Raw genomic sequence first — 19,489 nt, 5'->3', positions numbered from 1 at the left:
CCGGCCATCGAAATAGAGGGGCACCAAAGAAGAGGTACAAGGACTCCTTGAAGAAATCCCTTAGCACCTGTCACATCAACCATCACCAGTGGTCTGACCTAGCCTCAGATCGCAAAGCATGGAGGCACACCATCCACCAGGCTGTCTCTTCCTTTGAGAACGCACGCATAGCTGGTCTTGAGGACAAAAGGAGATTGAGGAAGAATCGCACTGCTACAGGACCAACCCTAAATCAGACTTTTCCCTGCAGCCGCTGTGGCCGGACCTGCCTGTCCCACATTGGTCTTGTCAGCCACCAGCGAGCCTGCAGCAAACGTGGACTATTGCACCCTTCTTAAATCTTCGTTCGCGAAGCCAAGCCGAGAGAGACGAGAGAGAGAGATCTGCCAGCTCCACCCCATGAGCAACCTTGTGGAAGATTCTGTGCCTCCCTGGCTCCATGGATTTATTCTGTCCTCCAAGGACTGAAAAGCCTGGTTGTTCTTTTAGAGCGGAACATGAATTGCCTTGCCTTAAGCATCAATTCCACCCATGCCTCAAGAGCTGCAGGCTATAAATGGCAGGGTGCTTTAGTGTTCATGCACCAGCTTATAGATGCACTGGAGATAAGACATCTTCTCCACCACCATCATTGCTTATCTTGAGGGCTTTTTTGTAGCAGGAACTCCTTTGCATATTAGGCCACATCTCCCTGATGTAGCCAGTCCATCTGGAGCTTACAGTAGGGCCTGAAGAACCCTGTGAACTCTTGAAGGACTGGCTACATCCAGGGTGTGTGGCCTAATATGCAAAGGAGTTCCTGCTACAAAAAAAGCCCTGCAGCATCCTATTTTCTACAGTGGCTAACCAGATGTTTCGGAGAGACCAACAAACATCACACTAAGGGCGCAGTTGCCACTGTGAGCCCCGAGCAAGTGGCATTCTACTAGAGATGCCAACCTCCAGGTGAGACCTGGGGAATCTCCTGGAAATTATCATCTCCAGACTCCAGAAAACATCATCTCCAGACTACAGAGACCAGTTCCTCTGAAGAAAATGGATGCTTTGGAAGGTGGACTCTAGCACAGTACCCCACTGAGGTCTCCATCCCCAGATCTTCAGGAGTTTCCCAACCTGGATCTGGCAGCCCTACACCACTTTGGTGTGGTGGTTAAGTGAGCGGACTCTTATCTGGAAGAACCGGGTTTGATTCCCCCACTCCCCCACTTGCAGCTGCTGGGATGGCCTTGGGTCAGCCATGGCTCTGGCAGAGGTTGTCCTTGAAAGGGCAGACTCTTATCTGGAAGAACTGGGTTGGATTCCCCACTCCTCCACTTGCAGCTGCTGGGATGGCCTTGGGTCAGCCATAGCTCTGGCAGAGGTTGTCCTTGAAAGGGCAGACTCTTATCTGGGAGAACCGGGTTTGATTCCCCTCCACTTGCACCTGCTAGCATGGCCTTGGGCCAGCCATAGCTCTGGCAGAGGTTGTCCTTGAAAGGGCAGACTCTTATCTGGGAGAACCGGGTTGGATTCCCCACTCCTCCACTTGCAGCTGCTGGAATGGGTCAGCCATAGCTCTTGCAGAGCTGTTGTCTCAGGAGCAGTTCTCTCAGAGTTCTCTCAGTCCCACCCACCTAAAGGAGTCTGTTGTGGGGGAGGAAGGTAAAGGAGATTATAAGCTGCTCTGAGACTCTGAGATTCAGAATGAAGAGCGGGATATAAATCCAATACCACCACCACCACCACCATCCCTCCAATTTAGCAGGAGCTCACAGGAGCATGGCTCCTGAACCTTTCTGATGGTTCCCCCTCTTCCGCCCCTGGTTTCAGGTATCATTCTATTTTCTCTTCCCTTGGACAGAATGGAGAGATCAGGCCACTTCTGTGGTGCAATGCTAGAGAAGGGGTTTTAAACTTTAAACCCTTTCTCTCCGGTTGCACTGCGGTGTTGGCCCAAGTTCTCCATTCTTTAGAATGGAGAGATCGGGCCGCTGCTGTGGCCTGACCCCAGAGAAGGGGTTGCCCCGCCAGCCTGCACAGGTGACAGAGAGATCACCCCAGGGTGCAAATCAAGAAGAAAACCCAGCTACTGGCACCTGTCAGAGACTCCGAGAGATATGGGGGGTGGGGGGTGGGATGCCAAATCCAGTTCTGTACCCCTGAACGGTCAGCACTCTAGGCAATTGCCTAATTCACCTAATGGGTGGTCCAGCCCTGTAGGTATTTTCCAACACAGACCTGGCAACCTTATGTTTCAAACTTTCTCCATACCCTTGGGGTTGCCTGCTGCAGGCTGGGAAATTCCTGGAGATTTTAGGAGGTGGATCCTGGGGAGGGTGGGGTTTTGGGGAAAGGAGGGAATTTACAGAGCACAATGCCATAATGTCCACCTTTCAGTGTCTATTTTCTCCAGAGGAATTAATCTTTGTAGCTTGGAGATCAGTTGTAATTCTGGGCAATCCCCAGGCACTACCTGGAGGTTGGCAACCAAATAGGCAGCTACATTTCTCCAGGTGTTTTTCTTTCACTTGGATGAGATCTTTCGGGCTCAGATGCAATGCTCCCTCTAAACGGTAGAGTCTTGTGAGCAAAAATTCTACTTCGTGAGCTACTGGCATTAAAATTGTGAACTATTGCATAAATTAATTTGCTCCGGGGCCATTTTTCCTGAGCTAAGACAAAAATATGTGAGCTGGAGGCTAAAAAACTGTGAGCTAGCTCACACTAACTCAGCTGAGAGGGAATACTGGTCAGGTGTATTTTTTAAAATGTTTTTATGTTATCTTAATTTTTTTAAATGTTTAATGCTTTTATCTATTGTATTTTATTGGTTAATATTTGTTGTAAACTGCCCAGAGAGCTTCGGCTATGGTTGGTATAGAAATGAAATAATAATAATAATAATAATAATAATAATAATAATAATAATAATAATAATAATAATAATAATAATAATAATAATAATAATAATAATAATAATAGTAGTAGTAGTAGTAGTAGTAGTAGTAGTAGTAGTAGTAGTAGTAGTAGAAGTAGTAGTAGTAGCAAGGCTTTTTTGTAGCAGGAAGTCCTTTGCATATTAGGCCACACACCCCTGATGTAGCCAATCCTCCAAGAGCTTACAGGGCTCTTAATACAAGGCTTACTGTAAGCTCTTGGAGGATTGGCTATATCAGGGGTGTGTGGCCTAATATGCAAAGGAGCTCCTGCTAGAATTCCACCTCCGATTAGGCTACAGCCCCCAATGTAGCCAATGCTCCAGGAGCTTACAGGGCTCTTAGGACAGGGCCTACTGTAAGCTCCAGGAGGGCTGGCTACTTCAGGGGTTTGTGGCTTTATATGTAAAGGAGCTCCTGCTACAAAAAAGAAAAAAAGAAAAAAAGCCCCGAATTTAAATCTAATCAACCACTTAAAAGACAGATGGCTGATCACCCGCTGCCACCTCTCACAATGGATTTTAGATCCGAAATTGTCTGATGGATGCTTGAAGAAGCTCCTTTTCCCTCGTGACTTGGGGAAGCCACATTTGGGGGCACGAATGGTCTCAGATTTGTGGCCAGCAGTGGAATCGGAGTGGAAGAGGGAGTGGTGGATGCCAGTGGTTTGAATTCAGGGCTGTGCCAGCAACCGGGAGGGGGGCAGAGCTTTCTTCCCTCCCAGCTGCTGGGCTCTAATTATGGTGTGTGCCAATAATAACGGGTATGGAATTACGGCTCTGGCCACAATGAGAAAACATCTTCGTGGAGCCAGAGACCCAGAACAGACAGGTACTGGGGTGGGAGGGAGAAGGCTAATGGAATATTTTTGTGGGAAGACCACTTCTGGAGTGAATGGCAGCGGTGGGCCAACCCCACTTCCCCCCCCTAGGGACTTAGCAAGCAAGTTCCCCTTGATCTCAGCTATTGCCTTTCTGCTCATCCCTCTTTTTTCTCTCTTAATAACTGGGGCAGATCAGTTCCTGGTCCCCGCAATGCCTGTGTTCAGGAGATGGTTGAAGACTGTTTTTTTCCAGATTGCATTTGTTTGATCTAGTTTTTGTCTACTGGCAGTCCTCGTCGGAGAAGACAGTGCCCGTTATGTCTCTGAGTGATTCAAGGGGCCAGCCAGGGCTGCTCAGGGGGGCGAAAGCAGATGTGCATTGGGAGTTCTGGGTTGGCATCCCAGAGGATTGTTAAAGCTTCAGGTTGGGAAATTTCTGGAAATTTGGGGGTGGAGCCAGGGGTGGGCAAGATTTGGGGTGGGGAGCAGCCTCAGCAAGGTAGAATACCATACAGTCCATCGGCCAAAGCAGCTGTTTTCTCCAGGGGAACGGATCTCTGTTGTCTGGAGCTCAGGATTCCAGGCTTGTAATTCCAGGAGATCCCCAGGCCCCACCTGGAGCATGGCAACCCCAACCATAGTTAGGATTTTAGCTAAGATATGATAATCCTGTGATTTATTGATCAATTGCTATATATGAATCGAAGGGTTAATAAATGATCAGTGTTCTCCCAGAATCACAACAGATCTCTAGACGACAGGGACCATTTCTCCTAGCCCTGCTCTGCCCTTCCCATACTCTATCCCCAAATCTCCAGGAAGTTTCCAGCCTGGAGTTTGCAACCCTAGGATGCCGTAGATCACAGCGCAGAGAAAAGAACAAAACACTACAGCTGCTGTCCTTTGCTCTGAACTTCATATTCTTTCTCTCTCCGCCCTCTAACTCTCCTGGTGCGCTACTGGGTTAGAATAATATTGGTCTGGGATGGAGCTCCATGACCCATCTGCGCCCCTTTCATTGCCTTGGAAGATTCACCCAGCCCGGGTCTAGAAATGTTAGCTCAGCAGCTAGCGGTTGAAGTGTTTATTCTCTGGTTCAGGGCTGCTTCTGAACATCCAGGAACTTCCCAGGTTGAGCCAGTCACTGGAGGTTTTGGGTTTATCTAGCTTTGTTTTCTTAATGATTTATTTCCTCCCCTCTTCTTGAATCATTTTCTTTAACCCATTTAAGCTGTCCCAATAACAAAGCCTGGATGGGTACCCGTCTACCCCATCCTTCCGAAAAGAAACGGGTTTCGTGACTAACTGCGCCTTGAGTTCCCTCATGCACCAAGTTTGTGGTCTCCCTGATGGCTTTGTTTGTGTCTTGAGGCTGGGTGGAGAACCCAAAAGTCCTCACAACCAGCTGCTGCTCTAACTACTAGCAGTTCACAAGGGGGGAAGAGAGGGGTTTGGATAAGGTCCCTTGGGTGTTGTCTGTTATCCTCTCTTCTGCCCCTTCGTTTGCTCTCTCCCTGTGGGCCCAATCCACCCTAGCAGATGGAAGGGATACCAAAACTGTAATAGCTCTTCTTTCTCCTATGACAGGAGAGGCCTTGAATGGAATTTTCTACTGATGTGGTCCAGTGAACGGTCCAGTGAGTTAGGATTAGCATGGGGGGAGGACTGCAAATGTTATATTTATTTAGGGTTGCCAGGTGGTGCCCCTGGTGAGAGATGGGGAGGGGAGGGTTGCCAGATCCAGAACATAACAGAAGCCACGCTGGATCAGGCTCAGGGGTCGTTTTGTGGAAAAATAGGTGGTGGAGCTCATTAGCATAACTCATTAGCATATGCTGCCCCCCCCCCAGCCAAAAGCAACCGGATGCAAGAAAGGAGAGCCCCGGGTGAGCAAGGCCTGCTTGGGCTGGCTAGAGATCCAGCCAGCCCAAGCAGGCCTCACTTGCCTGGGGCTCTCCTGGACCTCCCCCCACCCAGTGAAAAAGCCAGCAGGCTGTCCACCACCCAGAATCACATAAGAAGTGGAGAAAGGGTGGTGTGGGCTTCTCCAGGGGTTAATGAGGGCTGCTGGGGGTGTGGCAAAGCCCCTGGTGGCTGCCCGGCTGCCCGCTCTCCTAATCCAGGGATTGTTATGCAGCTGCACCTACTATTCAATGGACAAGGTAGGTGGGGATGAAGAGGTGGAACTGTCACAAAGGTTCAGGAGCTGTGCTCCTGTGAGTGCCTGCTGAATCCAAGGCCTGATCAGGCCAATGGCCCGTTCAGTCCAACATTCTTTGTCACACAGTGGCCAAAACCCAGGTGCCACCAGGAGGTCCACCAGCGGGGCCGGAAATCCAGGGTGGAATTAGGGATACCATTCCCCAGTTGGGGGTGGTGGATCCCCCAGTTTTCAACTGGCTTCCAGATATCAGTTTCCCTAGAGAAAAGGCTGCTTCAGACAGAGGACTCTGCGGTATTATGTCCAGGACTTTTTTTGAGCAGAAATGCAGAGGAATGTAGTTTTAGGTGGCCTGGCCTAATATGCCAATGAGTTCCTGCTGAGCTTTTTCTACAAAAAAGCCCAGTGTGAAGCAATGGTGAAGTCAGGAGGTGTGGCCTAATATGCAAATAAGTCCCCGCTGGACTTTCTCTACAACAAAGTAAAGGTAAAGGTAGCCCCCTATGCAAGCACCAGTTGTTTCCAACTCTGGGGTGATGTTGCTTTCACAACGTTTTCACAGCAGACTTTTTACGTGGTGGTTTGCCATTGCCTTCCCCAGTCATCTACGCTTTCCCCCCAGCAAGCTGGGTATTCAGTTTACCGACCTCAGAAGGATGGAAGGCTGAGTCAACCTTGAGTCGGCTACCTGAACAAGCTTCTGCTGGGATTGAACTCAGGTTGTGAGCAGAGGGCTCCGACTGCAGTATTGCAGCTTTACCACTCTGCGCCACGGGGCTCTTCTCTACAACAAAAGCCCTAGTAATATCCACCTGGAGTTCCTCACCTCCCTAAACTCCTCCCTCCCTAGACTCCAGCCCCAAATCTCAAGGAATTTTCCAATGCAGACTTGGAAACCCTAGGGTTGCCAACTCTGGCATAGGAAATTCCTGGAGATTTGGAGGTGGTACCTGTGAAGGGAAGAATTTGTGGAAGGGCTTCTCCTAGAATCTATGGTATGCCAAAGAGTCTGTTCTCTGATTCTGCCATTTTCTCCAGAAGAAGTGATCTCCAAACTCTGGCAATCCGCTGTAATTCCAGGGGGTCTCCAGGACTTACCTAGAGGTTGGCAGCCCTATGTAACATGACCCTTTCTTTCCCCTTCCAGGCATGGAACATTTTGCAGGAACAAATGGCTGCTGCAATTAATGCGCAAATCACCTGCAGCCGTGTACCCACCCACCCTTTCTTTGAGCTGGACAGAATGCGTGGGCGCATTGCTCTTAAGTGTGAAGCCATGTGTTGCAACAAACAAGCCAAAGTGGGTGGGCATGATCCGTGCACAAGGCTTACTCCTGCCTTATGCTGAGCATGCACCCTGCATCTTTGGGCTGCAGAATTGAGTGGGGAGGGCAGGGTTTGGGGAGAGAGGAGAGACCTCAGCTGGGCATAGGACTGCCAAGTCCAATTCAAGAAATAAGCAAAGTTGTGGCAGGCACAATTGAACTCCAAAGGGAGTTCTGGTCATCACATTTAAAGGAACCACACACTTTTTAAATGCCTCCCCTACATTAGAAATAATGAAGCATAGGGGCACCTTCTTTTGGGGCTCATAGAATTGGACCCCCTGGTCCAATCTTTTTGAAACCTGGAGAGCATTTTGAGGAGAGTCATCAGATGATATACTGAAAATTTGGTGCATCTACCTCAAAAACAGCCCTTCCAGAGCCCCAGATACCCCCAGATTAATTCTCCATTATACCCTATGGGAATCGATCTCCATAGGGAATAATGAAGTGCCCAGCAGACATTTCCCTCCCCCCCCCCAACCCCGTTTCTGATTACTCTGAAGTGGGGGAGGGCCTATTCCCACCTGGGGATTGGCATCTCTACTTATGAGTTGCTGAACTTCCAGCTTCTTCAGAGCAACACAGAGCAACCAAAGGTTCAAATTTACCTTTCCTATGCAAACGACCTCTGAAAAGATTGTGCAACCAACAGAGGGTCTGGGCTGCTTTCACAGCCACTGGGAGCAGCCATGTTGTTCTGCCTGCTCCCCCACCCCCCTTCAGCCTTAAAGACACAGACACACCATCCCAAGAGGAAGCCTTTCCAAGTGGAGTCTGAAGCCTCCGGAGGTGGAAAGGCACATGGTGGCTGTGGGGGTGGTACTCCCCCCCCGTCAGCCAGCTAACTGGGAGCGGGAAGGAACCTGGGAAAGCGGGAGAACCCCCGCTGAGACCTGGGGATTGGCAATGGTTATTTCTCCATTTTTTTTGGGGGGGGGAATATTAGAAAGTCTGTCAAATCTTAGAGTTCAGCAAAATTCTCTCAAGGGGTTTGAACAATAGAGCCCAGAAGCAGGTATTTTTGGGTGGCAGGGTGGAAAGAAGGAATAAGTACAATAAAATTTAGAGGTCCCAGAGCTCTGCTCTTGTGAGCTCCTGCCCCAAATGAGGCCTGGTGGTGAGCTGCTTTTCTGGAGTGTGAGATTTACAGATATGTTGGAGAAGGACAGCGGTCCGGTGGTCTCCCTTGGAGCGAACAGGAGGCAGGGTTAGAAGAGTTCACAAACCTGGCCTCTTTAGGCAAACTCCCTCAAAGTTACCCCCCCAGAATCCACTGTGTGAAAAATGGTCACCATACCTAAGTTGGAGACTTAGCCTTCCACAAAACCCATCCGTAGTCAACCAGTTTGATATTTTCTCGTTGCTAATCTTGTATAATATTGGTAAGAAATATAAAATCTAACAGGTTATATAACTATTGCTCAACAGCCTTAGAGACATTTAAAAGCTAAGATCGCTTAACTCTAGGGTATATTAATGGACAAGCTCGTCACTCTGTTTTGTAAGCAAAGTTTATAGGCTTGTATATTTGCTTTTCCTTATGTGAGCCGATCTCTTTTTTAGCAAGTGTTTCTAATATTCAGACTTGTATCCTTTTTTTCCTGTATCCTTTTGACTTTCAACAAAGTTATGAAAAGTTTAAAACAAAAACCTGGCCTCCATGCCAGTTTTCCTTCGGCAGCCGAAAATAAAAAAGAAGACGATTGCACAACAAGCTGTGGGCATGGAGCATTCCCACTAGCCACACATCCGTCCAAGCGCTCTGTCTCTCCAAGAATGCACACACCCAGTTAGTAAGCCTCTCTCTTCTGCAGGAGCCCGTCAGGTTTCCAAAGAGCTCCTAGCCAGGGTCAGAGTTTGTGGGAGAAGCAAGAAGTCTAAAGGCCCAAGGACTGCAGGAAAGTGGCAGAGGGAAAGGTGGGGAAAGGTAAGGCTGACGGGCAGCATCTTTGGGTGGAAAGGACAGTGGAGCTTGCAGTCCATTCAGGTTTGGCTGACATATTGTGGTCTTTGTATATAATTATTTTTTCTAAAGTTTTCTTTTATATTTTTAAAATTCATTTTAAGATGTAACTTACAAACGCAGCAGAAACACAAAACAGTAGCAAATATACATATCAATATGAGCAAATGGCTCAGTGTTTTAGGATGTGGCTAGTCTAAGGTTGCCAGGTCCAATTCAAGAAATATCTGGAGACTTTGGGGGTGGAGCCAGGAGCAAGGTTGTGACAAGCATAACTGAACTCCAAAGGGAGTTCTGGCCATCACATTGAAAAGGACAGGATGTAGCCAATCTTCCAAGAGCTTACAGAGCTCTTCTTACAGAACCTCTTCTTGCAGGGCTTATTGTAAGCTCTTGGAGGATTGGCTACATCAAGGGGGTGTGGCCTAATATGAAAAGGTGGGTACTTTGTTGCTGAGCCAGAGGGAAGTTGAGCATAGGTTTGCCAGGTCCAATTCAAGAAATATGGGAACTTTGGGGGGGGGGGGGTGGTGGATCCAGGAGCATAATTGAAGTCCAAAGAGAATTCTGGTCATCACATTTAAAGGGACCACACACCTTTTAAATGCCTACCCTCCATTGGAAACAATGAAGGATAGGGGCACCTTCTTTTGGGGCTCATAGAAATGGACCCCCTAGTCCAAACTTTTTGAAACTTGGAGGGTATTTTGAGGAGAGGAAGTGCATGCTGTGTTGAAACTTTGGTGCCTGTACCTCAAAAAAACAGACCCCCCCAGAGTCCCAGATACCCGCAGATCAATTCTCCATTATTTCCTATGGGAATCAGTCTCCATAGGGAATAATGGAGTGCCCAGCAGACATTTTCCTCCCCCCCCTGCTTTCTGATGACCCTGAAGCAGGGGGAGGACCTCCAAACGGGGAGATCTCCTGCCCCCAACTGGGGATTGGCAACCTTAGGCTGGTCATTATGGCTGGTGAAGGTAGGATAATTGAAGCCTTGCAGAGATACAACACAGTAGAGTAGCGGCTGGAGGGCCGGCCTTGAATTGCAGTGGGCCCAGGTTCGAATCTGCTGTGGATGACCTCGGGCTGGTCATGCACTTGGAGCCTAATTTACCTCTCAGGGTTGTTGTGAGATTAAAACAGAGCAGAGGATAAATGAGATAAGCGGCTTTGGATCCCCACGGGGGCGGAAAGCACGGCATACATGAGGTAAATAATAAAATAGCTTTTTTTAAAAAACAACAAAAAAACCCAAAGTGAAATCTACTTTGAAAGCGTCGATTGTTAGTCAAGGAAAATAGCATGCCTTCTTAGGCAGTAGTGAACTGTTTTCTAATTCTCGTCTTTATTCATTTAGAATAATGGGAACTAGATGATCTCCGTAAATCCCTGAATGCCCTCTTCATACACATTCCCTGTAGGCCTGTCTATAATGTGAAAAAGGAGATAAACGAATTGCATGATGACTTTCTCTGCTTTTCTATAATTTAATCCTATCTTTGTCTGTCTGTCTGTCTACAACGCTGAACCTGCCACAATGCCGTGCCTGCCTTCCTTTTTTCCTTCTGGGGATCCGCCAGGGATGAATTTAATAGATTGCAGCCACTCAGCTCCCCTCCACTCAGTGCTGGATTAAACCCTGTGGAGGCCTCTAGGCAGTCAAAATCTTGGGGGCCCCCTTGCAAATTATCTCAGAGTCTGAGCACCCGCCCCGTGGCCCTCACTTCGGCCTGTAGGCCCCTTCTCAAAAGCCCCTTTGACAAAATTGTGGGGGAGAGGGAGAGAGAGGCAAACGTGGAGACAACGCCAGCAGCCGCACCAGGCAAGTCGGGCAAAGAGCGGCTCAGTTGCTGGCTGCGCATGCAGGTTGGGAGGTGTAATGTACTCAGTGATGAGACATGTTGAAGGCAACATACTTTATTAGCTGGTACATCACAAGAGGGAGAATGGCGGGCCGGGTCCCGATTATATACATGCCCCGGAACAACCCTCCATCTGGCCAGGTCCAATCCTGGCCAGTTAAACTTCCCACCACAGATCTTGATAGGCGGAGCGTATTAGCAAGCTACATCCGGGGACCAGTGGGTTTCCCCTGGTCGCCTCTGTAGCGTTCGCTGTGTTATACCCGAAGACTTGGATGCAATACATAACAGGAGGGCTGCAAGAAGGGTCGAAAACAGGGTGGGAGCCAACGTGGGGCCCCTAAAGGTGTGGGGGTCCATAGGCCAGTGCCTACTTCGCCTAACTGTTAATTCAGCCCTGCCTCCACTAGAGCCCTCCTCTCAGAGCTCACTGGGGTTGCCAATCTCCAGGTGGGGGCGGGGATCCCCCGGTTTGTAGGCCCTCCCCCTGCTTCAGGGTCATCAGAAAGTGGGGGGGGGAGGGGAATGTCTCCTGGGCACTCCATTATTCCCTATGAAAAACCGATTCCCATAGAATATAATGGAGAATTTATCTGCGGGTATCCGGGGACGCTGTTTTTTGAGGTACTGAATTTTAAGCATAGCATCCAGTGCCTCTCCCCAAAATGCCCTCCAAGTTTCAAAAGGATTGGGCCAAGGGGTCCAATTCTATGAGCCCCCAAAGGAGGTGCCCCTATCCTTCATTATTTCCAATGGGGGGAAGGCATTTAAAAGGTGTGCGGTTCCTCTAAATGTGATAGCGCAAGAACTTCCTTTGGGGCTCAACTTTGCTTGTCATACCCTTGCTTCTGGCTCCACCCCCAAGTCCTCCTGACTCCACTCCCAAAGTCCCCAGATATTTCTTGAATTGGACTTGGCGACCCTAGAGCTCACGAGGGTTGCCTGGGTCTGTGTTGGAAAATGCCTGGAGACTTTGGGCAAAGTGGCAAAATCCACTTGGCATTTGGCAATCAGTCACTGAAGTGGATTGAAACGGCATCCTTTAACATGTGAAAGCGGTATTCTCACCTCTGTCGGTGGGGTAAGAGAAGCACAGCCCAGTATCCTTTTCAAACATAGTGGCGTTCGTATTGCCTCATGTAGTGGAGGGGAAAACGTAGCCAATCGTCCAAGAATTTACAGGGCTCTTAGTCCAGGGCCTACTATCAGCTCCGGGAGGATTGGCTACATCAGGGGTGTGTGGCCTAATATGCGAAGGAGTTCCTGCTACAAAAAAAGCCCTGGATGGACTGTTTTGTTGCTTCTTGTGGTGGCAAAGGAGAGTGCTACAGCAGTAAAGATAAAGACTGATTGTCCACAGAGCATACACGGACTGAATTTTTTCAAGCCACTACCAGGGCAGCTAACGCAAGAGGACTCCTTTGTTTTTACATGTGTTTTTTAAAAGGCAGTCCTGAATATCAGCCCTGAAACAAATGCAAACTGCGCGGAAAGACAAGGGTGCTTTTGAGCACGTGCAGAGTGCCTGTTCCTCAGCTGGCTGAAGAGCATCATAACTGGCTCATGTTTTGTCTGCGACTGAATGCTAGCCAGCTGATTTGCGATCACAGCACCTTCATGAAAGTATAATTCCCAAGGACCTTTGAGGGAAGTCATGGAAACTGTTGTGTATGGGGACTCGTGTTCATATTCCTTTACCAGTGTTCCTGCCTGGCTCATTAGAGCCTTGTGGACTGAGCTTGGGGACTCAGAAACAATGGGCAGTAGGATCCAAATCCCTGCTGCCCTGGTCCAATCAGAGGCCCCCTGTTGGTTCAAATGATCCAATGGTGTTCTAGCACGGGGACCTTGGACGGTATATAGTTGGCCCCAGGGCTTTTTTTAAAACAAGAACGCACAGGAATTCAGTTCCCGCTGGCTTGGCATCAGATGGCTTGGCATAATATGCAAATGAGTTCCTGCTGAGCTTTTTCTACCAAAAAAGCCCTCGTTGGCCCTGTTGAGCAGTCTTCGTTAGCTGCTAGTTACCATTCTGTAACCCAATAAAGAGCTATGATCAGAGCTTATTTTTTTTTTAGCAGGAACACACAGGAACGGAGTTCCGGATGGCTTGGTGTCAGGGGGTGTGGCCTAATACGCAAATGAGTTCCTGCTGGGCTTTTTCCCACAGAAACAAGGGTGATGTCAGGGGTGTGTGGCTTAATATGCAAATGAGTTCCTGTTGGGCTTTTTCCTACCCGAAAAGCCCTGGCTATGATCATGGCCACCGCCTCTCCTCTATGCATTGAACCCACTAATTCATAGAAACCCAATGTGCCAGCACCACACCCATCTTTGTGTGCTGCTCAGACAGATGCTGAGCAGATGTGGATTCCTCTGTCACACATGCTTCTGGTGGATGGAAGAGAAACTGCCTGGGCTGCATTAACTCTGTGTAGATTCAGGTGGGGAGGCCTGTTGGTCCGAAGCAATAGAAGAAAGTTTGAATCCAGCGGCCCCTTCAAGTCCAACAAAGTTGAATTCTGGGTATAAGCTTTCATGAAGAAGTGGGCATGCACACAAAATAGGGTTGCCAATCCCCAGGTGGAGGCAGGGGATCCCCCAGTTTGGAGGCCCTCCCCCCACTTCAGGGTCATCAGAAAGGGGGGGGATGTCTGCGGGGCACTCAATTATTCCCTATGGAGACTGATTCCCATAGAGTGTAATGGAAAATTGATCCGCGGGTATCTGGGGCTCTGGGGGGGCTGTTTTGAGACACCAAATTTTCAACATAGCATCTCGTCCCTTCCCCCCAAATACCCTCCAAGTTTCATAAATATTGGACCGGGGGGGTCCAGTTCTATGAACCCCTAAAGAAGGTGCCCCTATCCATTATTTCCAACGGAGGGAAGGCATTTAAAAGGTGCATGGTCCCTTTAAATGTGATTGCCAAACTCCCTTTGGAGTTCAATTATACTTGTCACACCCTTGCTTCTGGCTCCACCCCCAATGTCTCCTGGCTCCACCCCCAAAATTTCCTGGCTCCACCCCCAAAGTCCCCAGATATTTCTTGAACTGGATTTGGCAACCCTAACACGAAAGCTTATGCCCAGAATTAAGCTTTGTTGATCTTAAAGGGTGCCACAGGCCTCAAACTTTGATCTATTAACGTTGTGTGTTGTTCTACTCCCATCTAGTGGCCATAGAGTGTGTAGCTACTTATGGCGCTTCCATTGTGGCTGCAGAGGGGCTGTTCTTCCAAAAAGTCAAGGGTCTAAGAAGAGTGAAAACTGCTTTTAAAACCACGGGAGTACTTGAATGATTTAATATGCAACATGGGGGCGTAGCAACGGCCCTTTTGAGATCTTGAAATTCTGAGTGCTTCTGCACCTATAAATTACTGCTTGTAGGGCAAAAGGCAAGGGGGAATCTGCAGCTGGAAAAAAAGCCTAAGAAGAAACGGCTCCATCCCAATAGCTTCAGGCTGAGGATCACGGCTTTTTTTTGAGCAGGAATGCAGTTCTGGCTGGCTTGGTGGCAGGAGGCGTGTCCTAATATGCAAACAAGTTCCTGCTGAGCCTTTTCTTCTAAAAAGCCCTGTGTGAAACAATGGTGATGTCGGGGTGTGGCCTAACATGCAAAGGAGTTCCTGCTGGGCTTTTTCTACGAAAAAAAAAAAGCCCTGTTGAGGATTATGGGAGCTGTGTCAACTGTACAATTCAAAGTGTGATGAGAGAGTAGAAGATAATACATTGGCAAGACCCTCTGAACTTCCGGCAACACGCTAAAGCAGGTGCCTTTGGGTGCCAGGTGTCTGCCGAAACCTTTTCTGGCACCCATTCAGTGTTTTTAACAGGCCTTTTTTTGTAGCAGGAACTCCTTTGCATATTAGGCCACACACCCCTGATGTAGCCAATCCTCCAGGAGTTTACACTGCTCTTCTTACAGGCCCTACTGTAAGCTCCAGGAAGATTGGCTACATCAAGAGTGTGTGGCCTAATATGCAAAGGAGTTCCTGCTACAAAAAAGCTCTACTGAAAACAATGTGCATCATTCTTCAGCCCTTCATTTTGTCCTCACAAGAACCCTATGAGTAGGGTGTCTGACCTTTAGGTGGTGGCTGAAGATCTCCTGGGATTACAATTGATCTCCGGGCGAGAGAAATCATTTTCCCTGGAGAAAATGGCCCTTTTGGAAGGGGGACTCTGGCATTATACCCCTTTGGAGTCCCTCCCCTCCTCAACCCCCCCTCCTCAGGATCCCCCCCCAAAAAATTCTCCCCTTGGAGTTTGCAACCCTACCTGTGAGGTAGGTGAGGCTGAGAGTGTGTGACTGGCCCAAGGTCACCCAGTGAGCTTCCATAGCAGAGTGGGGATTCGAATCTAGATCTCCCAAATTCTTTTCTGACCCTCTAACCATTATGCTAAGCTAGCTCTCATCTCAGACGCCGGGGAACATAGACTCTCTCACACAATATTTCCCACTTCTCATATCTGCGTGTCTTCATTACAGGTCCGCATCCGAAATGGCCGCCAACACCACTTGGGAAGAAAACGTTTATGGAGAATATGAGGACTATTCTGATTCTGAAGAGGACCTTCCTCTCCGTGACTCCATGCACACTCTCTCCATGGTGGTCTACAGCATCGCCTTTGTACTGGGGGTGGTTGGAAACGGCCTGGTCATCTTCGTCACTGGCTTCCGCATGAAGAGAACCGTCAATACCATCTGGTTTCTCAATTTGGCCATCGCTGACTTTGTCTTTACGTTCTTCTTGCCCCTGAGCGTGGCCCACACTGCCCTGGGCTTTCACTGGCCTTTCGGAAAGGCTCTCTGCAAGCTTAACAGTACGGTGGCCTTCTTCAACATGTTTGCCAGTGTCTTCCTCCTTACTGTTATCAGCATGGACCGCTGTATCTCAGTGGCGTGTCCAGTCTGGGCCCAGAACTGCCGCACAGCCCGGCTGGCGTCGCTGGTAGCGCTAGGCGTCTGGGCAGCCGCCCTCATGCTCAGCTTCCCACATCTTGTGTTCCGTGACACCAGAAAGTCACCCACCAATGAGAACATTACTCACTGCTACAACAATTTTGCCTTGTCCACCGAATTTCAGTCAGAGGAAGTCGTCAGGCTGGAACAATATCGACACCGCGCCATAGTGTTGACCCGTTTTGTGGCTGGCTTCCTGGTGCCATTCACTATCATTTTGGTCTGTTATGGCATCATTGCAGCCAAGTTGAAGGGAAACCGGCTCGTCCGCTCTGGGAGGCCCTTCAAAATCATGGTGGCCGTGGTCTTGGCCTTCTTTATTTGCTGGTTCCCTTACCACGTCTTCTCCTTCCTCGAGATGTCGTTAGCTGTGGTAACGCCGTGGCAACAGACTCTTCTGGTGGTGGGAACACCATTGGCTTCAGGCTTGGCCTATCTCAACAGCTGCCTGAATCCTTTCTTGTACGTCTTTGTGGGGCAGGATTTCAGAGAAAAGTTGCGGATGTCCCTCCTCGCAGCTTTCGAGAGTGCCTTCAGTGAGCCTTCAGCCCAGGTTTCCCTGCCTTTCACTAAGAGCAAATCTAGCTCGGGTGTTGACAATCACCTGGTCTAGAAAGCCCAAGTCTAGACCAGAACCCTTGGGAGAAAGGAAATGGGGATGGAGGTTTCTTTAAAAAAAATTCTCACAAAAGTGGAGAATGAGTTCTAGAATCTTCTGAACAGCCTGTACCTCAGCATCCTTCTCTGTGTATGTGAGAGAATGTGTCAGAAGTGGTCTCATGGGGCCAGAGGCAGTGAGTTAACAGCTCTTTTCATAGCCTCAGGTCCTCATTGCACAACTGTTGTGTCTCTGCCTTTTCCTTTGTATCTGTGGGTCTACTCCTCGCACTGCCTCTGCCCCCATGTTTATAAGACCTTGAGTAATGAGTGATCAAGCGCAACCAGCTGGTGTTTTGTCTACACTCGAATGTTAGACAATTGATGATGCCATCCTTTTAGCCTCTAGTCAGGTTTCAGGTTTGGGGAGAGCCCAGGCAGATAGTGCCCAGGGCCACCCTCCCCACTAGGGCTGCCAACTCCAGGAAATTCCTGGGTATTTGGGGGTCCAGCCTGAGGGAGGTGGGATTTGGGGGTGGGCTAGACCTTAGCAAGGGAGAATGCAATACAGGCCCCCCCCCCCCAGTTCAGCCATTTTCTCCAAGGGAATTGAGCTTTAGAATCTGGAGAGCTGTTGTAATTCTAGGAGATCACTTGGCCCCAACTGGACATTGTCAGACTTACTCCCATCTTTTGCCCACCACCAGGCATTCATAGGGTTGTCAGGTCCAACTCAGGAAATATCTGGGGACTTTGGGGGTGGAGTCAGGAGACTTTGGGGGTGGAGTCAGGAATAAGGTTATATATCTACTCTACCGGTAAGATATGGTAATTTGTGTCACTCCATCACTGTGTCTCTTGTCTTTTAGATGCTCGGTGAAACCCTGTTCCATCCAGACTTTATTTAAAGTAACGATGGCTTTTTTTTTTTTAAGCAGGAACCCACAGGAACGCATTTCTGACTGGCTTAGTGTCAGGGTGTGTGGCCTAATATGCAAATGAGTTCCTGCTGGGCTTTGTCTACAAAAAAGCCCTAAAAGTCACACTGATTTTTTTTTTTAAAAAAATACCTCTGCTGTTTATGATTTCAAAATTGCTGTCGATTTAATTTGCTTTGATGCAGTTAGCATCTTACAGGATTTTTCACAGTGTTATGATCTTGTTAAGCCGCCTTGAGCAGTTTGGTGGAAAGATGGAGGAGAAATGCCTTTAATCAATAATACATAACATCTAACATAGGGGGTCAGCAAACTCTTATCATTCAAGAGTCAAATGGTATCAGACTTCAGAGCAAGAGATCAACAAAGAGCCAGTATAAGAAAGCCCATTTGTATACATGCAATAATACAATTTAATATTATTGATCACGAATATGTGGATTAATAATCCATAAAGCTTTTGCAGCCCAACACACTGCTAGTTGTAAGTCCTTTTTAAGGAGCTGGCACACTGAAAAAGGTAAAGGTAGTCTTCTGTGCAAGCACCAGTCGTTTCTGACTCTGGGGTGACATTGCATCACGACGTTTTCGCGACAGACTTTTTCCGGGATGGTTTGCCATTGCCTTCCCCAGTCATCTACACTTTCCCCCCCAGCAAACTGGGTACTCATTTTACCGACCTCGGAAGGATGGAAGGCTGAGTCAACCTTGAACCGGCTATCTGAACCCAGCTTCTGCCGGGATCAAACTCTGGTCGTGAGCAGAGAGCTCAGACTGCAGTACTGCAGCTTTACTGCTCTGCGCCGTGGGGCTGCTACTGAAAGTCTACAATAAATTAGCATCCATAAATGGTAAATCTATCCTGTACAATTGTTTTAGTGCACTGGCAGATATCAGCACATGGTTCGCACAGAGATTACCAGGAATGATTCACCTCTTTTATTTCCGGTTCTGAAAAGCACCTCAAGAAATCCTTGGGTGGTGGAAAGTTCAAAGCAGAGGTGGTTTGCCACTAGGGTTGCTACGTCTAATTTGAGAAGTATCTGGAGACTTTGGGGGTGGAGCCAGGAGCAAGGTTGGGACAAGCATCATTGAACTCCAAAGGGAGTTCTGGCCATCACATTTCAAGAGACCTTCCCTCCATTGGAAATAATGAAGGATAGGGGCACCTTCTTTGGGGGCTCACAGAATTGGACCCCCTGGTCCAATCTTTTTGAAACTTGGAGAGTCTTTTGAGGAGAGTCTTTTTGCTGAAAATTGGTGCCTCTACCTCGAAAATCAGTCGCCTCGGAGCCCCAGATATGCACAGATCAATTCTTCATTATACCCTATAGGAATCAGTCTCCATTGGGTTTGGAGTGCCCAGCAGACATTTCCCTCCCCCACCAGTTTCTGATGACCCTGAAGAGGGGGGAGGGTCTCCAGACCGGGGGATCCCCTGCCCCCACCTGGGGATTGGCAACCCATTTTGCCACTGCCTGGGTCTGTGTTGTAACCCTATACTTCCTTGGTGGTCTCCCATCCAAGTACTAAGCAAGATTGACTCTACTTATTTTCTGAGGTCTGATGAGATCGGGCTAACCTGCGTCATCTAGGTCGGGGCAAGAAGCCCTATAGAGTGATTCTTCACTGGCGTTTATTCCGCCCCCACGCTTCTCCTTGCATCGGCGCAAGCCATCAATTCCCCACCAGTCGTTCCACAGCACATCTTGATTCGGGGCTACTTTCGATTCCCGTCGCAGCAACTGGAACTCCAAAAAACCTGTCCCCTGTTGCTGCAAAGGTAATAGAAAGTAGCCGTGATGTAAGAGGCGCCCATAGAGCAACTAGTGGGGAATCCATCGCTTGAGTTGGCGCAGGGAGAAGAGTGGGGGCGGAGCAAATGCCAGTGAGGAATCACTCTTAGTCCCACACACAAAAAATCTTTGCCTGCT

General features: G+C 48.7%; 2 protein-coding genes across 2 annotated transcripts in view; both read left to right on the top strand.

Annotated features, from left to right (window-relative positions):
- LOC132586006 (uncharacterized) overlaps window positions 1-19,489 on the top strand; it is a 476,363-nt gene that overhangs the window by 391,143 nt on the left and 65,731 nt on the right. The gene's annotated exons all lie outside the window — the stretch shown is intronic.
- LOC132586138 (chemerin-like receptor 1) lies at window positions 9,100-16,663 on the top strand. Its single transcript, XM_060258101.1, has 2 exons — window positions 9,100-9,154; window positions 15,547-16,663. Exon 2 carries the CDS (start codon window positions 15,560-15,562, stop codon window positions 16,631-16,633), a length of 1,074 nt encoding a protein of 357 aa, XP_060114084.1. The 5' UTR covers window positions 9,100-9,154; window positions 15,547-15,559; the 3' UTR covers window positions 16,634-16,663.

This window comes from Heteronotia binoei, chromosome 17 (assembly GCF_032191835.1).
Source record: "Heteronotia binoei isolate CCM8104 ecotype False Entrance Well chromosome 17, APGP_CSIRO_Hbin_v1, whole genome shotgun sequence".
Taxonomy (NCBI): domain Eukaryota; kingdom Metazoa; phylum Chordata; class Lepidosauria; order Squamata; family Gekkonidae; genus Heteronotia; species Heteronotia binoei.
This window is presented reverse-complemented; position numbering and strand designations above follow the sequence as displayed.

Excerpts from the sequence above, each read along its gene's own strand:
- LOC132586138 (XM_060258101.1), top strand. The coding sequence starts at position 15,560 with ATGGCCGCCAACACCACTTGGGAAGAAAACGTTTATGGAGAATATGAG.